This window comes from Trachurus japonicus, chromosome 19, assembly GCF_045865225.1.
Source record: "Trachurus japonicus isolate A0001 chromosome 19, Traja_1.0".
Taxonomy (NCBI): domain Eukaryota; kingdom Metazoa; phylum Chordata; class Actinopteri; order Carangiformes; family Carangidae; genus Trachurus; species Trachurus japonicus.
The window spans coordinates 7,936,907-7,956,733 of record NC_140925.1 but is presented as its reverse complement, the minus strand read 5'-3'; the positions used below and the strand labels follow the sequence as shown (position 1 = coordinate 7,956,733).

The following is a 19,827-nucleotide window of genomic DNA, read 5'->3' as shown; positions in this document are numbered from 1 at the left end:
GACTGTCCAATTATGAGTAAATCCCAGACCAGTACCATTTTAAGACCCCAGTGTTGGGTTTTTATGCACAAGATATTTTGATAGCTCAGTACATGATTGATTCTCAGCGGGAGCCTCAATGTGCTCTTTTGCCAGGCATGTGCACGTACAGAATGTACCATAATGCGTGTGGTTAATGTGGGCAGATATTCCAGTCTCTGTGTAGGCTAAGTTGATGAGCCCTGTCTCCTCCTGTGGCTTTTGTAATCTCTGCTCAGCAGACACGTGATGTGTTTTTGCTTGTCTTTTTTGTCTGAGAAATTGGCCTTTTCTAGTTAAAAGGCTGTTGACCATCGACTTCCCAAAGTTTTTGATTATTTTGAGGCTCATTTTTGTGTTAGACCTTTTGGAGACTGGAGCTGTTAGATATTCTAGGAAGGTTTAGTCTGTATTCTGATAGAGATCATAATCCGCAAGACTTTGCTTGTGATGTCATTTGATGATGACATTTTCACATTCATTTTCAAGCCCTTGGCTAGATGGACTGATTGGTCGATGGCAGATCTGCATTTACAGTGTATGTGGATTGACACTACTTGCCCCTAAAATCCACCTCAACCTCAGCTTCATGATTTAATCAGTGTAGTGTGGCTGAGAGACTGGAAAAAGACAGACAGAGGATTGGAATCTGTAGAAACCATTAACATAAAGGCATCTCCGTCCCCTTCTCCCACTGGCTGCTACATGGCTTCCCTGCTCCTTTGAAAAAGGAGTTTTGGGCACTATCTTGATCCATAAAGATCAGTTCTGCAGCTTGAAGCCAGATGATATATAACTTTGATTGCTTTGCTACTGGCCAACCTGGCAGGCGGCAGACAGGGTGGGTGGATGGTTGGGCTTTCAGAAAAATGGCTCCAACATAGAAAAACATACATATGCTGGTTAGTTCCATGCAATCCAGAGGAATATCTAAAAAACATGTTCATGTACTTTATCACCCCAACACATTCCACCATCTGCGGTATGAACACATAAAGAAGCCAAAGATTTTAATACCACTAATATTAGTATGTAGAACAACAATAACCAACTCGTGTTTCTAATCAGAGTCAGACAGCTTCATAGGGACAGATGCAAAACTTGAAATAGGACATTCTGTTTTATAGAAATGGACCAAATAAGAAGAAACAGTGATGCGTGACTGAAACACAGACCAATAAAACTAAATGTTAGATTCCAAGCCATTTTAAAGTTGTAAAACTTGTAAAACATTCACACACAGAGAAAGTTAAATGCAACAGAATATTTGTTTTTTTTGTGTATTGTATCTCATGCTGTGCATGCGGTTATTCATCCACAACAGTTTTCAGAAAATGTATTTCCTCAAAAAGCAACCGGGGCTCTTATTTACCTCAACTGAAACAGACTGTGGAACAAAATATGATCACTCAACTATCATCAGTCAGTCAGTCATGAATATTTGCATTAGGAGAGCTAGCCCCACTGTTTTAAATTTAACCAACAGCTAAAATTCAGTAAACACTGGGAGGCAAGTCCATTATTTACAAGCGGAGAATAAACTATGTGTTCCCTCAGCACGTAACAGGACCCAAATTATTTGAGGAGATGGTTCCTAATGTAGAGTGAAATTGGAAGTGTGCATGCTGCCTCCTATTATATCATTTATCCCCTTCATGACAAAACACTGTGTATACTGTTTTATATACAACTGATTTGGAAATGAGCACGAGAGACAAAGTGTCTTTCGATCTGAATATTATTAAGGGTCCAAATGAATAATTCCTGTAAACAAGTTACTGGAGATTATCCTTGATAGTGAGATGGTTGTGTAATTTTTGAGTCATGTTCGGATTGAAATTCCACAACCCAAATATGGCAATGTTAGCTTCTTAGCATTAAAAAGGGAAATCTGCAAGGGAATATCAATAATGTAGCATGCTAAGTGTCACATAACAGATTTAGGCTAAAATCCTACAGCTGCTAAAGATTAAACTTGCTTGCTAATTGTAGCGTCTTTTTTTGTTTGTTTTAGCATGCTAACATAAACAGGCAGCTCAATCTGATTTGATTTATAAATCATTAACTTAATGAAATGTATTTTATGTGTTTATAGGAAGAGGAACAGTGAAGTTCATCTTTAAGCAGTCCTTATTACTGTTGGCTACACTGACCCATTGTCATTGAAGTTACAGACTCTTGAAACGTTGCATCTGTTAACTTCGCCGACAAACGTCACACTGGATGGAAAAGTAAAAATAGCTCCAGAAATTGCAGTTGGGCCCTGGTTTGGGTCTACTTAATGAACCTACCTGAAAATCAGCATGTATACTTGACTTTGAGTCGTCTGTACATTGAGTCAAGGAGCCATGTGTAGGCTGCCTGTCCACTCCAGACAGGTTGGGGTTTGGTTTAGGATTTGGGTGGGAGGTGTTCTTGTAGAATCTGATGAATGGCTGCTTGTGCAGACCTGGGTGGGAAGGGCCAATATGGATTGGCCTTTTTACCTCGACAACCCCATCAGCTGGTAATTGGCACCATATGTCAAGCACACAGTCCTCTCCATAATGTGCACTTCTCACATTCTGTCCTCCTCACTCACATGAGCCCACAGAAAGGTTGACCCTCAGCACTTGTCTGGCACCATTCAGGGATTAAACTGCGATGCTCCCTCCAGAAGCTCTGCCTTACTTTTCATCCTTATTTAACTCAATTTGAAAAGTATCAGTACTGACGTGCTAAGATTGAGTTTTATTCAATATCTTCTTGAAGCAAACACAGCTCTGAAATTTTATATTAGAAAATGAAGAGTGAAAAAACAAGAATTGGCTGTTATATCACATACTGTAACAATCTATTTTCTCAAGGTGACAGTACTCTGTATTTGTCAGTCTCAGCTTTGTGCTAAGATGCTGCAAAACAAAGCGCACCATTTTCATGCCTGTTGGTGTCTTCACTTTCTTTTGTACTAATTCCCAGCCAATCAGAGCGCTCTCTCTTAGCGGCTGCTGATGCAACAAGCTCAGCTGGCTGCATGGGTGGCACTAAGAGCAGATTAGTGCCAACGGTACCAGACACACTGCAAAAACTACAGCCAATGGATCGTCCAAGCAGCAGGGATACAGAGGCTGGCGGCTGAGTGGGGCTGGTGTGTGTTCAAAACACCCACTGCACAGCATTAACACATGATTTATATGCTCCAGACCAATTTAAAGATGTGAAGAAAAAGAGCTGGCACGCCCAATAATGACTTTCTGGATCTTCTGTCTGTTGACGTACGAATCCTTTTCAAACGCTCTGATGGTTTTGTGTCTGCCTCTTCAGTGTTAGAGATGAGAGGCAATATGACAAACTGGCCTGTGAGATGTCAGTATGCATTGTCAGCGCACACATGGAAAATGGCTTCTGAGCAATTCACTGCCGGAGACAGACAGATTGCTGGTGCCTTCGAACAACCCGTTGAGCAAAATGGCAGTGATTTGATAAATCAATAGCGCAAGCCAACAGCAACTGACTGACATGCTGTCAGTCTGTGTATGACAGAGGAGCGCGCGCTGACAGCATTGCTGCGATTTTAGACTGTAAATAAGCCAGATTGTGTGAATGCTGGGCAGCACAGAGATAAAGTTGTTGATACTCTTGCGTAACAGCAGAAAGGTTGTAGTTTTGATCCCCTGGGGCTTTTCTTTGTGGAGCTTGCATGCTCTCCCTATGCCTGGATGGGATATTTATTCATTTATTTATTTATTATATAGGTTTTTAGTTCCTAATATTGGTTCTTAGGTTATTTATTGTCTTCTTTTAACTTTTTCTCTCACTGGTCCTGTGAAACACTTTTCATTATCTGTGTTTTTAGCATGTAAAATGACAAATAAAGAATCTGAATCTGAACATGCACACTAGTTTTATAGACGATGAACAGATGGACGGATGAATGTCAAGCACATACACAATTCTTGTCTCGTTTCTGTGTGTGTGCAGTTATTAAAACGCAAGGCAAGATTTTCAATTGACCTTTTTTACCCTTTAACATCAAGGCCCTGCGACTGGGCCACATGTGGGACCTTTGTATACCGAGCCTTATGACACACAGCGTCCGTGTTTACACAAGACATGGGCACAGGTCAAGTAGTGTGTCTCATAAGTGGGTGGTGTTTATCTTTAATACACCTACACCTGCAGGCTGCAGGCTGTGACGCTTGTCCGGGGATTATTGTGAAGTTTTTGTCTGAACCTGGTCTGACGTGTTTGGATTAAAAGACAGAGACTGAAACAGTTGCCTGGGGTGGTATTAAATCACTCCCAAACAAGAATTGTGTACATTTGTTTGGTTTCTGCAAAGTATATAGTATTTTCTCAGATTGTGCAAATAAAAATCAGTTTTACTTTCATGAAGAGAGAGATTGTCACAGAGAACTGAAGTTTGAATTGCCTGCAGCACTTGTACTTTGAAAAGAATAAGGAAGGAGGAAGGATAAAGCTCAAATTCATATCAGTGTGACTTACAAACAAAGTTGCATTGCAAAGAAATGGATTATTTTCATAATAACCTGAATACTAAAGTTCAAAACTTTTCTTCGTACGGCTGTAGGTACTGCCATAGACTCCCATGAGGAGAAGGAGAAGAAGAAGACTCCCTTTGAGACCCTATTATCTGTTATTGTGTGTTGTGTCTGCAGCGTTTTTTCTAAAGGAAGTCATGTGACAGAAAACCAGATCTAATTAGCATCTTCACTCAGGTTGTTGTGTTTACATCAATGCCGACTGGTGCCAGATCTGATAAATACTGTGACTAGTCTCATTTAAACATGGAGTGAATGCTGATTTTTCTCCTTTCTTATTGCTGATAAAAGCCTGACGTTTGCGAGTCGTTGGGTTTTGTTGTTGTTTTTTTGACCAATGTAAAAGAGGCTTTAAAAAGCTGTTTAGCATTAGCGTATCTCCCAATGGTCATTTGTCCCATTCACACGTCAATTTCAGGCTCCAGCAAATATTTCATCTGGTCGACATTGGCTGATGGCTTAGAAAAGCTTTTTTAGAACTTCATTTATTTGTGAATTTTGTGTGGTCCGTCTGTGCGTAGCCTTCATCTGCGGTTGGCAATGCTTTTGATGTAGTGATGAGTAATTCCCTTCGTCTTTATGTGTGCTCTGCCTTCACAGGAACCACTAAAATGTTCCTTTCCATCTGAAGTGCTTGCATTGAGGAGAGATAGATAAGCTTTTTCCAGTCCCTGCTCTCATGAGTGTCTGTGCAGCGATAACGCGCCCTGCCTCCACTTTTTCTTAACCACCGCTCTCTCTTTCACACTGTCCTTGCTTAGAGGAATATACTAAGCCGGCCAGCATTCCCGGACTCTCTCAGCAGTGGTATGTGGTCTGTATTTGGCCGCTCTTCCCACCTCAGAGCAAAGTTGAGCACATTCATTATCACACCTCAGGGGCTGGCTGAATAATGGCCTTCACCTTTGATGGCAAGCGAGGACTGATGAGTCACCTCCTTTGTTCTGAAAGGCCATGCAAGATGAGAGGATGCTCCAGTTTTCCGGTTCTTTTAAGAACTTTTGTTTCTTCAACCTTCTAGAAACTTTATCATTTAAAAATGAATGAATCCACCAGTAGAAAAAAAAGAACATAAATCTTATAATAATCATAATAGAACAAGTATGAGATTTCTTTTTTGAAACATGGACTAGATTTGTGGATATTATTATCGGCACAATACAGGGCTGGGCCAGAACTTAAGAAAATGTAATCCACTTAAATCCAAATCTTTCAAGGCTGTCTCCTTTACATGGAGTGGAAGAAATTTACTTGGTTTCTTCACCACATCTTCCCCAACATTGTTTTCTGAAGGAATTTCTGAGAGTGCACGAGAGGCCGCTCAACTGCACATGAAGCACGGTCGATGTAGACAGACAGATGGTAACCGCAGAATTAGGGTTCGGCAGATTGTGGAGGTGTGAATTATGTAATCTTTGTAAACTGAGCCTGTGTGTGTGCGGGAGTTATGTGTGTGTGTGTGTGTGTGTGTATATATATATGTGTGAGCTCTGCGTTTGGCTTTTGCACAGATAGCTGCCAGGCTTTGGCACCATAGGTTTTCAGGCTATGAGATGAAATGCTGAAAGCCTCCTGGGGGTGCAGGGCAGAGAGGGAGATCGGGTTCGCCCACCGTCTCCCTGCCCTTCCCACCCCGCAGTCTGTGTTAACTGAGAGAGATTATGAAACGCTAGGTGTGTGTATGCTTTCTTCCTTCCTCTCCGCTCTGGGAGAGTTGATGGACAACAGACAGCACGTCCATTGTTTAGCTAGGTGTAGTTTCTCCTCCGCTCTGCTGCAGATGCTTGGAAAATTGGGATCCAACTACGGCTGTTTGGGAATGGACAGGAAACCCCTCTTGGCCCCCCCCCCCCTCTCTGTTGCGTCATTCAGCCCTGGAATGATCGTATTATGGTGTGTTGTGCACATTTCAAATTACCTTGAGTGCTAGCCCACCTACCTTGTAAACTTTATTTTTGCGCAACCCCGAGGCTCTCACAGACTTCCCTGATATTTGACTGACGGTGAGTGGGTCACCTTTAAATCAGTTTTATTCTCTAAAACTAAAACGGAGACAATTTGTTGAATTCTCACTTCAGCACAATCAACAATCTCCTGGGAAAGTGTCTGAAATCTGCTGACAGTCCACTTAGCGGTTCTTCACCTCGTCTCCACTTGTTACTTTCTCTTAACCCCGGTTGACATGTTATCCAATCCACACTCCGCCACACAGACACACAGCTGGATGGCAGACCTTGTCGCTTGATGCCTGGAAGTGCTCAAGGCTCCAAGCAATCAAAAAAATAAAAAGGAGAAAATAGAAGGGGAAAAAAGGAAAAAACATCTTGACACTGACTTGCCACATTGATGAAAGCCTGTCTGCATTTACCTCAGTGCTGCTCAAAGCCTATAATTGAAGAGAAACTCAATGGCATACCTCTTGATGAGAAGTGGGATGTAATAGTGCTATTACAGAACTGAATCATTGCTAAGTTCCACTTTTTTTTGCAAAGTTACATGACTGAAATTTTGATTTATGCACCATAATTTGATGTTTGCTGAAATCAACGTTTTTAGCAATCTTGTTTCGAATGTTGGCTTGTAATGGATTTTCCTCTCCCTCCTGTAGATAGTGAATTAGTAATGTTGAAGGTACGTGCTGTTATCATGTCTTTGAATAATGATAAAGGGAATTATAGCATCGTTCTAGAGATCCTGACCAGTGGGATTTACCATTGAACATCTTACCAGCAAAGAAGAGAGGGAAAAGTTAATATGGATGTTAATGTTTGTGTATTTAGTCAGACATGTTATCTGTGGTAAAAATTTTGTGTTTTATGTACTTTTGTTTTTGTTTTCCAAATGTTTGCTTATAAGTCTTTCATTTGAAGTTCCAAAACGGCTGCAGCGAGGGAAGAGCAACACTGCCAACTCATCTGCAGGCTACAGATGTTCAATTCAATTCCAGTAGTGCATAAATTAAGTTAGCGGAGCATTGTGTTTTGACAGCACAGTCCTCTTTTGAAATAAATGATGTGAAACTTGCAAAGATAAATTTGAAATGTTTCTCCCCTGGGTAGTTCTAGTCCTTCAGCTTGGCTGCTTTCAGCATAAGAGCAATAGAAAACTTTTTAAAATGTACAACCATTGAGGTTTAATCTAAATTACTGTAGCTGTACCTTTTAATTACTCCTTTCTATCATGTGGTTGGAGAAAGAGAGAGAGTAAGAATGGGTAATGCTTATAAAGATGCTGTTTGTTGTGGTGGGCTCTGTGGGGTATGTGTGTGCTGTAATAGTCAGACCAGTCAGGGCATTGTGGAGCTGATGCCATAAGGGAGACTAGTGAGTTAAACAGCGTGATGTTGGCACTTAAAGCATAAATAATGTCCACGGAAGTGGACGGGCAATAGGAGGAATTGCCTCCTGTAGGAATGAGGATGTTATATAAGCTGAACACACCTCTGATTTCTGTGGCCACTGAGTTCACCATGTGTGTCCTCAGCTGTTGAATTTCACTGTACGATTAATACAGATGTGGAGTCGAGTCATTGTGTGACACAACATAATAACTTGTGGAGGTCGTGGGTGTGTTTTTATTTAAGATTCAGTGAATCTTTTGAATATATTCAGTGATAAGTGTCTTTTTATAGTGAAGAAGTTTGTACTTGTTCAGGATCAACAGTTATTGAAGTGATTTGTTTTTGGTCTGGACTTGATTATTGACACATCCTTCACTTGTTGTTTATTTAAAGGGTGTTTTCACACTACATTTCCCATGAGCCTCCGCGCGCACGGTGAAATTCTTGGACCGGCGCAAGACGGAGAAAAATGAAAACATTTGCCAAGAATGTTTTCATTAATCAAGAATGAAAGTCGGAGGTTCGAAGACGATCAGATATCGCCATACCTCCGACCATAAACGGCGATTCGCGGCATTATTCCCATGACCCGCCGGGCAGCGTCAGCAAAACCGAAAGTAGGAAATGCTGGGCGAGCCGACCACTAATAATAATAACAAAATAACTATAAAGACAAAACGATATATTTATCGAAAATTGACCCATTAACAAGTCGGTAATGTAGATTCATCCACATTAATATGAGACTCTTTTATAAAAGCAAACTCCTCTGGGTCTCTTTAAATGCTGGTATAATTTGCTTAACATTTACTTTTATTTGAGTTTGATTTAAATAGAATTAGATTACATTGTGATGACTGCCTCCTCAGTGAAACCAATTACTCTCTGAATACTCAATTATCAAAAAAAGGCCAGCTTTATGCAAACACAGCCTACGTTCAGGAGGATATTAGAAAAGCTGAAATTGCTACAGCACACAAGAGACGGCCCATATGGCTGCACCGTTGTTGATACTGCACACAGTCCAAATGTTAAAAAATGTAACAAGTCTGCCGCTGCCAGCAGTTGTTGCCGTATGGGGGGAAAATGTGTTGTGCCCACTGAAGATGCCAATCGAGCTTTGTTTACCTGTTTTCTCAGATTAAAAGCGGTAAGACGGAGAAGGAGTGTCAGCAGCTGCTGCTGAGGAGCCTGCAGTGTCTGGAACGCTACATTTACCTCATCCTCTTCAACACATACCTGCACCTAGAGAAGAAAGACTCCTGGCAGCGCTCCTTCACTCTCTGGATGGAACAGGTACGAGATCTTTGCTCCACCGCTGCTGACGGCTTCTACTATATACTTATGCATTTTTCTACTGCCTTTTTTTTTTTTAAATGCATGAATTCTAACCTGTCATTTTTGGTACATTTTATGCAAATAAAGACAGTCAGTCATCAGGGAAAATGTATAGTATGATGAAATTCCCAGCCACAGAGCCATCTTTAAATGGATCTGCACTGTAGATGTGTAAGATTTGCAGGATATTGCAGTTCCATTAAAATTGCAGCAGGTATTATTACCCACAATGCTGTGTGTCAATGGCTCGGTGATAAACAGAAACAGGATGCGAGGGACATGTTTTTTTTTTTCCCTTCCCCCCCTTTTTTTTCATACTCCAGTTGTGCACATTGTGAGTCGGTTACCAGAGTTTCATTAGGATTTTCCTCCAGGAATTTACAAGCTGGTTCTGGTTCTATTGTGGCCTGGTTCTTCACACACTGAACTTCATAATGTCTCGGCTCTGTGTTTTTGTTGGTACATTAATCGTTTGGCCACCTGTGCCCCTACAGTAAAGTTGAGAATTTATGTGCATTCCAAACAAATGAGTAGTCTGTAAGCAGTACCCACACACACACACACACACACACACACACACACACACACTCACTGCAATTAAATTGTATGTTGCATTATGCTAAACTCGGATAGTGGTAAAAAATAATCAGTTTGGCTGTTTGACAAAACTCATTTTGGGGCACATCGAATCCACATCATTTGGTTTAATGGATATTTATAAACATTTGGTGTTAATTAAAAAGTGTTAGCTGTCTTCTTGTTATGTTGAAGTTTGCACAGAGCCTCAGGAAGCCTCTGAAATCATTATTTTTTTATGTTCATAAAACTTTAGCAGCAGTGGCAGAGGCGTTGTGTTTCCAGCTTGTCTCCATCCGTCCTGTTCCCGTGGTATCGGGAAGGTCGTGAGGAAAATGTGTCGAAGTTGCCACTCGGATTGAAAGATGAACTGATTAGAGTCTAGTGGTCAAAGGTCACTGTGACCTCATGAAACACATTTCTGCCTTAAGTCAAGTGTGTCTAATAATAGGATAAAATGATGTGAGTTGACTTCACTGTGACCGTGAGGACATTGCAACCATATTTCATTTGGATACTGAGGTGATGACACTAATCCTGGGTGGCCACCTTCAACCTGTGGTGTAAAAAAAAGAGATTTTTTTGGGTTTGTAGTCTTTAAAGGGATAGTTCAACATTTTGGCAAATTGGCCCGTTGCCATAATCCCTATAGTCATAGCAGTAGGCTTTAATTGTTGGTGCAAGCTGTTTTTAGAACGGCGGAGCAGAGCCGCGAGCTGCTCAGAGCTACGCTACGGAGGCTCATGGGATTTCTTGGTTTCCCTCATCAAACCCATCAAATACACAATCCAACAACTCCAAAACGCTGTCGTGGACAAGTTGTGACCTGCACATTCACCACGCTATGAGATAATAATAGAACGTTACGAGACGGAGTTGTTTTCGAGGCAAATGCAGAGACTGCTTGCTGAAAAACTGCCCCTGACAGGAATGCGCATCAGAATTGAATGAATGATGACCTGAATGAATTTACCTCGAAAACGACTCTGTCTCGAAATCCCATGAGCCTCCATAGCGTAGCTCAGCTCGGGTCGGTCGTTCTAAAAATAGCTTACACCGACAAATAAAGGTAACAAACCTACTCCTAAAACTATAGGGATTATGGCAATGGGCCAATTTGCCAAAATGTTGAACTATCCCTTTAAGTTTGTATCTAAAACCTCTAAACACTTGGTTGTGATTTGGACTTGGGCCTGCAGCTCCTCAGCCATTTTGTATTCTTTATCTGCGAGCAGACGGCGCTCAGAAACGCGGCCAAGAGGCTGGAATTTTTGGAAGTCACTGAACGAACGTCTCCTCCTTCTTTTTTGTCTTTATTGAGGTGGAATGAACTCAAAGAAAAAAAACGTGGAATTCCAAAATAGACTGGAACAATGGCTGTGAAAACAATTGTCACAGAAATATGCGCGGTCAATCGGTGCATATTCTTCCTGTTATGAATAGCAAATATATGTGGTGCATCAGAGTGACTCTAATGGCCCAGTTATGCCATGAGAAAATACAGACACATGCACACAGAGGGCGGGAGCACTTAGCTGTCAACCAGGCAGCAGAAAACACTCGTCACCATAACATAAGGTCAAAAAAATCGTATGTTCTGGAAATGTTTGTGTTTTATCGTCCAGGTAGCACTTTTGTCACCTCTTCTCTGCTCTTCCATTGCACTAAAACTAAAGCCAAATCTTAATACAGCAGTCTGTCCTGGTGCTACAACTTCAAATCTGCACAAAAACAAATACTGACGTGTCATACCGCTATTTATATTCCTAATATTCTAAAAGTTTCTTTGCTGAATATGGGAGATTAATTAATGAAAGTCTATTTCTGTTTCACATTATCTTGGCATTCTAGACCTGATTCCTGCCATTGAGTTGACGACTGTAACTCAAGGCTTAAAATCAATCAACCTTTTATTCACTATTCAACCCAATACATGTGTTGCTATTGTACCTATCTATAATTGAAAGCACACACTCATCCAGCAAAGGAAATGACCTGAATGCCATTGATTTGTTCATGCCGGGGCACACAAAGCCATTGAGTTATTGAATGAATCCCTTTCACAGCAATAAACTCACTCCCTTTCAAATGCATTGATGGATTGAATCACTGAGTCACCGTATCCCAGGGTATTTGCTCGGAAATGACTGAGAGCTCAAATAAACGTCATTTCAGGAAGTGGTTCAGTTCAGGTCGTTCACCCAAAAGATCAGTTCTCATCGAGGACACATGACTAATTTTAGCTTAATATAGAGATTCTGTTACTCTAGTATTTTCACCAGCCTGTCGCTAACTGTCTGTTTGGTTTTGAGCAGGTGGTGTACAGTGGGTTTTTTTTACAGCTGCCTGCTGCAGCTGCAAACGATGCCACAAGGCAGAGAGGTTGAACCGAAGCACTAAAATTGGGGGCATTTGAGCAACAATGACCTCAAACTCAGTATAAACCTCCGTAAAGCTGAGGGCAGCTGCAGATTCAGCTGGAAATTCTCTGTAGGTTCTTCACTACGAGCAACTCCTTTCATATATTTGAAATTTTAGAGACACCGACTGAAAACTGCTTGGAGAAAGAGTGTAGTAGGAAATGTATTTGAGATGTAGACAAAGTGCTAAATCAGGCTTATTGTGCTTGTTATGAAGATTACATCATGAGTCAGCTGATCCCAACACATTTCAGTGCTGAAAATCCCAATCCCTCACCTATGAGCTTTTACTTTGAAAAACACAAAATTCCTTTTATTTTCCGTTATGTTAGGTCAGGTTTTATAACCTGAAAGCGTTTTTATTAATAATAATTTTCCTAAGCCTTTATTAGATAATTTCTTGGGTTATTATAACTGAGAATTGTGTATGTATAACTGTGCTAATATGCACCTTCGAACCTCAGTGGTGAATGTGTTGTGGCTGTCATTGAAAGCTTTGTGGCGTCTCATGGGTGTTTCACTTTCCGCTCTCAGCTTCTTGTAATTTCCCTGCCTCCCCTGAAACAGCTGAGTCCAAGTCTGAGCAGGACAACAACACTCACACCTTTTAGATTGTGGTGCCCACACCACTTTGCCTCCGGGGAAGGTCTGTAGGGAAATTGCTAACCTGGCTGCTACATCACAGCCATCCATCAACTGCACAGAGAGCATCACTCAGGGCGTACCATCATATATCAAGTGATGAGATTTCTGTACATCTGTTTTGACCAGGGTATTGGACTGTGGTTTTTAGATTTCTGTAGCCTGGAGGGAGGCGCAGCTTAGTGGGTAGTTACTGCTGGTCGCACATTTTAAAATGACCTTTTGTACTAGAAGTTTAATTAACTACCGACAGAGGTTACCCTCTGGCCTATCCTGCAGCAGATGAGACCAGACATTCACATTTTCATCATCAGCCACAGAGTGCAATATTAATGTGGTGGAAACCGGATGGAGGTGCTAAGTCACTGCCAAAACTCATGTGAAAAACTCATCAGAATCACATAAGTGTCCTGTCTCTATTCTGAGCTCAGAGTTTCATGGAGCTGCTGCAGACAATGATAAATGCCTTACTGATAATCATAATGACAGCGCCCTGTCTCCTCCTGCAGCTAACCAACTCCACCTAAAGTTAGATGAACTCTCAGAACTTTCTGCCTTACCCATTCACACTCACAGTGTTTTGTCAAAGCATAAAGAAAGTATAGGAAGACAGGTAGGGGATTATGTTTGATTAAGGCGAATATGAAAAATATAGCACTTACAGAGCTGGGCTGGCTTGAATAGCTTATATTTAATCTACAGAACGCATGTAAGGACATATAATAAGTAACCTTCCCTGCAAGGAGTTGGCCATTATAGCAGGGTCTGTAGGTTCTGAAAAGGCACTTACATAACCAATGATTATAATAAAAAGAGGATAATATATTATATATTGTCCCTCCGTTGAAATTTACCTACAGAGGGTAGGAATTGATTTGAGGCTGTCGCACTGTGAGGTGAGACGGTTACCTTGGCAACCAGCCTCTTAGGCATTAGGGTTAGGATTAGGTGTCATCCTAGAGAGATCTTCATTTTGATTGATTTAATGTCCCATATGAGATTTGCAGAGAGTACAGCAAACATCCAAGTTTCTTGTTTTGTTTTCCTTTGTGTATTAGATGCACACTTTTACGCACCCGCACACTCTGCACCGTCTGGTGTGTCGTTGACTTTTACATGTCTTCTGCCTTCACAGGAAAAACGTTGAGGAGAGACTGAAATGAGAGCAAAGTGGATCTCACATGATCGCTCTCACACTGCTTTCGAAATGAAAAGCTAGTGTGCTGCTGATTGCTCTACAGCTGCCAACAGTTTGACAGGAAGGCTGCTGGCTATCCTGTACATAGATTATTAATACAGCGGAATTTAGTTCACAGTGTGCTCCTCCAGGAACTGTTTCTCTCCAAAGCATGCGCCAAGGCATGACTAGATAAAAATGAAAACCATTAGGACTTTGCAAACTTTGCAAAGATTTTTAATAAGAAAAAAAAAAAGAAGACGACTTTGTGATACATTTCCCCCCTCACTGCCATCAGAAATGTGATTTGTTTACTGGCCCAGTTGCTGCAGAATCTGGCAGCTGCCCAACCAATTTAACACGACCGACCCCGTAGGACACAATCATTAGCTTATCACCAGTGACCGTGGCAGGATCATTAATGACAAACTGCACATGCCAGAGGCGGCGGTTGAGGGTCATCACCGTCACTGGTCTTGCATTTGAAGCCATGATTACACAACCGCAGCCAGACCTGAGTAGTACAGCCTGTCCCGCGTCCCACACTGTGACTGTATGCATGTTTGTGTGCATGGGCTAATTTGATCTCTACTGACTAAAAGCAGGAGCACAGTGTCCCCAGTCATGCACGGCAGCAGCTAGTCGCAGCTGATATGAAGCCCCTGATCTGTTTGGTCCTTTTTTCGCTACTGGTCAGTTGGGACGCAGATGCTGACCACCACATGCCGATACAGCAGTGCATCCTCAAAAGCATGAAGAAAAATGATTTAAGTAAATGGTGCAATTGCTGTCGCATTGTGTGCACCTTTAGATAAATATTGTCGCAGGCATCATTAAGCCATGTGGGCTCGTAGCTGTGTGGTGAGATCAGAGCAGAAACATCAGAGGAGTTATTGGAATTGAAATCCATGTTTGCTAATCCAAAACGTGGCCCTTTACACAATGGCAGGACTTGTGTACAGTGCATACCACAGATGCCTGCAGGAGGGGTACCCTATCAGTCACTCCAGCTGTTTTGATGTGTGGCACAGAGGCCTCCCTGTCCCCCCTCCACCGGCCAGGTATGTGCAGCCTTTGAGATAGCCGACAGTGGGGAATGACCAGCGCCTCCTCGCTGCCCTGCCCCTCCCACCGCTGCAGTCGCCTAATGAGCGTTTGTGATCTCCTCAGTGCAGCTGGAGACCGAGGCATCTCTCCGACGGCGGCTCTCCTCCACTGTCGCCCAGAGAGCGTGCCATCTCACGACGAACAAACAAATCCCCGAGTTCAAAGATGCTGAAATGTAACCTGAGAGATCTGATCTTTTATACAATTTGCAGATGCATTGATGTTCTGCTTTCCACATCTCGTGCAGCTGTCTGCAGCTGTTATTTCTGCCACATGAGCACTCTGGTGTCCCATAAAATGTGCCAGGGATGTGGCAAAACCTTTGTTTACTATGTATGGAGGTGAGGCAGCATTTAAATGATGTATGCGTTACAGGACTTAAAGTCTGATAATCTTTCCAAATCCATATCCCTATTAAATGCGCATGCAGCATGTTGTTGTTATCAGGCGTGGCAGTGTCCAACTGCACATCGCCAGAAATAGAAATGATGGGGAAAAAAATAAGTCACAGTGACCAGACTTGAATAAACAGACTGATAAATATCAGCTGGTAATGCAGTCTGAGACTGAACCAGAAACCAAAACCAGACAATGGAGTCACCTGAGTCACTGGTGGGTTGATCCACCACTTTCATTTAGAACTAGCTCAACAACTATTGTATGGATTTCCTTGAAATTTTGTATAGACACTCATGGTCCCCAGAGGATGGAACCTGATAATGTTGATGTCATAGTTGTGGTTTTGACGTGATATTTTAAAAATTATTCATAAGATTGCCATTGATAATTTGGGGCAGACCCGTATGTTCCCCTCAGTCACTTGTGATAACTTTGTTGGATCAGTTATTAGATACTTTGGTTTATGATTAAATACCCACAAAAATTAATGATATTCCCATCAGCATCAACTTAGCATGTTAGCATGCTAAAGACGGAGTTGGAAGAACCAACACTGGAGTGCCCGAATCTCTAGGAAAAAGGACTATAAAGTGAAACCATGGTTTAAAGGAACAGTCCTCTGAGTCTTTTTAGAGCCGCTTTAAAAACAGGCAAATATTGGACACAGAGATTTTGATGGAGTATTGTTTGAAAAAGTTTGAGAAGACGAAACCATGTCAACACTCTCAGCTTTTACCCACAGAGGTTGTATGCAGTCACTCTTTATAGTCTACAACAACTTACTCTCGATACCCTCGATTTAACCAAGAGACATTTGACAGCTAGTGATTTGTTTTTACACATCCGTTGTTTAGACAGCTGGGCTGCGGAGTAGATGAGTCAGGTTAACAGCACACATCCAGAATTTCTCCTGGGAGCCCCATCCGCTGACTAATGGCTGTTCCTGGTTGCTGGTTCAGCCTGCACCCACTTATTCATTCCCACCAAAGACTTTACAGAGCAGTAAAGCTGGACGTCTTCCAGGAACACATCAAACCGAAACCTACATGTACCAAAAAGGCACATCAGTTGCATGTGTTTGCTCAGGACAATAGCTGCACATCATTAATTCATAGAGACGACTAACAAGACTGAGGGAAGGGTTTTTAAGTTGGAGTCAACTCTACAAAGCACTAGTTTTACTGTTACATGATATCTATTGTAAGATTTGATTTTGCATGGTCAGCAAGTAGGTAATCTAGACCACACTCTGCGGTGCCTTGTGTTTATTTCTGCACAAAGCTGGCCCGCTAAGCTATAATCATTGTAGTGAAAGGGATATCTTGGTACTATTATTCCTGTTCATTGTTCCAGCATGTCTTCCTCAGCCTTCAACCTGACGGTGCATTTTTATAAAGTATCCCGAGCAGCACTTCATACAGGATTACCTCACAGCCTCGAGAGCATAACCACAGTCATGCTCTTCTTCTTTTTTTTTTTTTTTTTTTAAAGTATGCTTTTAAAGTATGCTTCCCCAAATAATGCCCTTGTTCACCTCGCTGGTTAAGCATTTCTCGTCGCGGGCATTCTTCTCAGATCCACAATTTCTAGACTCTTCGACTGCCCGAGGACAGCAGGGTGAGGTTAAATTGGCAACGCGTTTTAGGCCACATCCCTTCATCTGAGTCATTCCTTGATGTTTTCTAAGGTCTTAGAGACTCGCTAACAGCCGGTGGTTCAGCTACATTCTGTATTGATTCCAAGCTGAGCGTGTAAGCTGGAAGAGAAAACTTTCCTGCGTGCTTGAGCTCTCTAACTATGACCTGGAATGCTATTAAAGGGCCTGTGATATGAAAATCGATACATGGATCAATGTAAATAAATACGTTGACTTGTATGGTCTCTTATCAAATGTAAGGGGCCGAACTTCACAGAGCAGCTCTGTGTCTGGAGGTGTCTCCTGCAGAGTAAACTGGGCCATCTGTGGCACTTTTTAATGGGGTATTCAATCTTTAAAGTTTCTGCAGGGTTTGTTTATATTTGTTTGTATTGTTTGACTTTATGGCCAGATGGTTCTGGTTGTCCATGGTGCTTCCCATTAGTCCTACGGTGTTTGACAGCCCCAGTAGGCCATGAGTCAGCGTGACCTGGTGCTTAGCATGAACACTGAACTCCGTCTCCCCAAAGAAGACCTCGCCATGTTGCCCTCTGTTCTCATCCATTCAGTAATGACTAAGACACAGACAAGCTGAATAACATACAGTGTCCATGGTGTTGTTCCAACGCTGTCCCATTACAGGACTTAAGGGAAATTGTGAGGTTGTTAGGTATATGTTTGCAATTTTATGAATTTTATAGACTCAGAGAAATACTATCTAATGGACTGGGTTGCATCAGTTGAATCATGTGTGGTTTAAGTAGGGGTTCAAGACACTTTGGCATGTTCATCAACCCTACAATTATTGTACAACATGTTCCCACATCATCAGGTCCATGTACTTATTTGCACTTATCAAATAAGAAACGCAAACGACTGGAGACAGTTTCTATGAGCCTTCAGTGTGGGATGGTACTGATGTGGTTCATGCTTTAAGCAGCTTATGGGTAGATATTCTTGCAGATGCTGTGCACTGAACGTTTCTGCATTTTTGGACATATTTTCCATTTTACTGCACTTAATTTTCTGCTGTGGCTTGTGGATTAAGATTTTACACACAAAACATGAGCAGCTCGTAAAATAAGATCTGTCTGGTGTTGATGTTTTTACTGAAGTGAAAGATCTGAATACTTCTTCTTTTACCGTTTCCTGTTGTATTCAAAATCCTATTGTTCCCATGTATAAGAAAACCATCAGATAACATGTTTTTAAACCTGAAAAAAGTGGCAGTCAAAGCATTTGTGTGGTCATGATGGATAGATAAAAAATGCCTGGCTTGCTGCTTTGCCTGCACGTTAACATTTCATGTATTTTTGTGGTAGGTGGCTGCCAGGGCCGGAGTTTATGACATCCTCAACCAGCTGGCCTTCTCCGAGTTTGAAAACCTGAGGGACACGCCGCTGGCCAGGCTGCGCTGCCGCTGGCAACAGGAAAACATTCAGTCACTTCCTTTCCGAGGGGAGTTCATTTGAGAGAGGATCACTGTGAATGCACCAAAACAGTACTGCGCTTTTCAGAATAAAAGACATTTACAGTAACAATGCCATGCCTATATTTACCCATGCATATCTTCACTTCAACTATGGTTTGTTTTTGTTTTTTTTTACCATTTTGTAGATGTTTTAATGTTAAGTCTTAGCAGATCATTGTTCATATACTAAAATTGATATATGTGCCTTTTGTTTTGTTTTTTATTGGTAACAGTAGATCATAGAAGTGACTAATATTTATGTAAAAAAAAATAAACCAAGAAAAACAAATTCAAAACTATTTTTTTCTTTTTGAGTTCACATTTTTGAAGTTGAGACAACCTTTTAAAGCTTCTGTTGAACCAAGACAAAAGTTAAATATTGTTATGGAGGTGAGAAGCAAATTCCACACTGTTGTAAGCCAACAATTTTGGTCGTATGTCACAACTGTTTGCTGTTGTGCCACCTGATGTTTTTCTTCAGCCCTGTCCTTTTCTCCTCAGTCAGCTGTTATCAGTGGCTGTGCATTAGTCTGACATTTTTTTCAGTTTTGGAGGAGACAGTTTCTCTGTGTACATACGAAAGCTGTTGTTATTTAAATGGTAATGTTTCTTTAAGTTTTCTAAAGAACTGATCGAAGTTGATGTCAACTGCTCCTACAATAAGTGCTCTGTCCTTAACTAATATCTGCTTCTTTTTACATTCATTTACATGTGTCATGATACAGGTACTAACAGTGAAGCATGTCAGGAATGTTTGTTTGGGTTCACCTAATGCATCTTTGTATCAGAGCTTACGGATGAAGACGTATACACTTTTTATCCAAGATTGTCGAAATCTGGCACCTTCATTACCCACAATGCAACCCGACCGCTGACAGTTCAGCCAGAGGTTCGGGTGTACAGTAGTACTCCCTGTGACCTGTAAACAGACTTTGATGTGTAAAGTTGGCGGAGTTTCCCTTTAATCAGCTCAGCTCTTGCAGACTTCCCGACCTCTGCCATTGAACAGTAACAATCTCTGCAACATCACCAGTCCATCAGTAGGAATCAAATTATACGTCTGACAGCAAAATGAACGGTTGGAAAAAGCCAGGCTTGCAAATACTTGGGTCTAAGCAAAACACTTGGTATCAATTGATGAATGATAAATATACCCTGCCTC

At 41.6% G+C, this 19,827-nt stretch overlaps 1 protein-coding gene across 5 annotated transcripts in view; it reads left to right on the top strand.

Annotated features, from left to right (window-relative positions):
* pald1a (phosphatase domain containing paladin 1a) overlaps window positions 1–19,293 on the top strand; it is a 57,191-nt gene extending 37,898 nt beyond the window's left edge. For all 5 annotated transcript variants that reach the window (XM_085761901.1, XM_085761900.1, XM_085761899.1 and 2 more), the window contains 2 exons: window positions 9,040–9,195; window positions 18,517–19,293. In XM_085761901.1, coding sequence (XP_085618027.1) covers window positions 9,040–9,195; window positions 18,517–18,666 — 306 coding nt within the window. In that variant the 3' untranslated portion in view covers window positions 18,667–19,293. The remainder of the gene's footprint in view (window positions 1–9,039; window positions 9,196–18,516) is intronic.
* The last annotated feature ends 534 nt before the right edge of the window (window positions 19,294–19,827 follow it).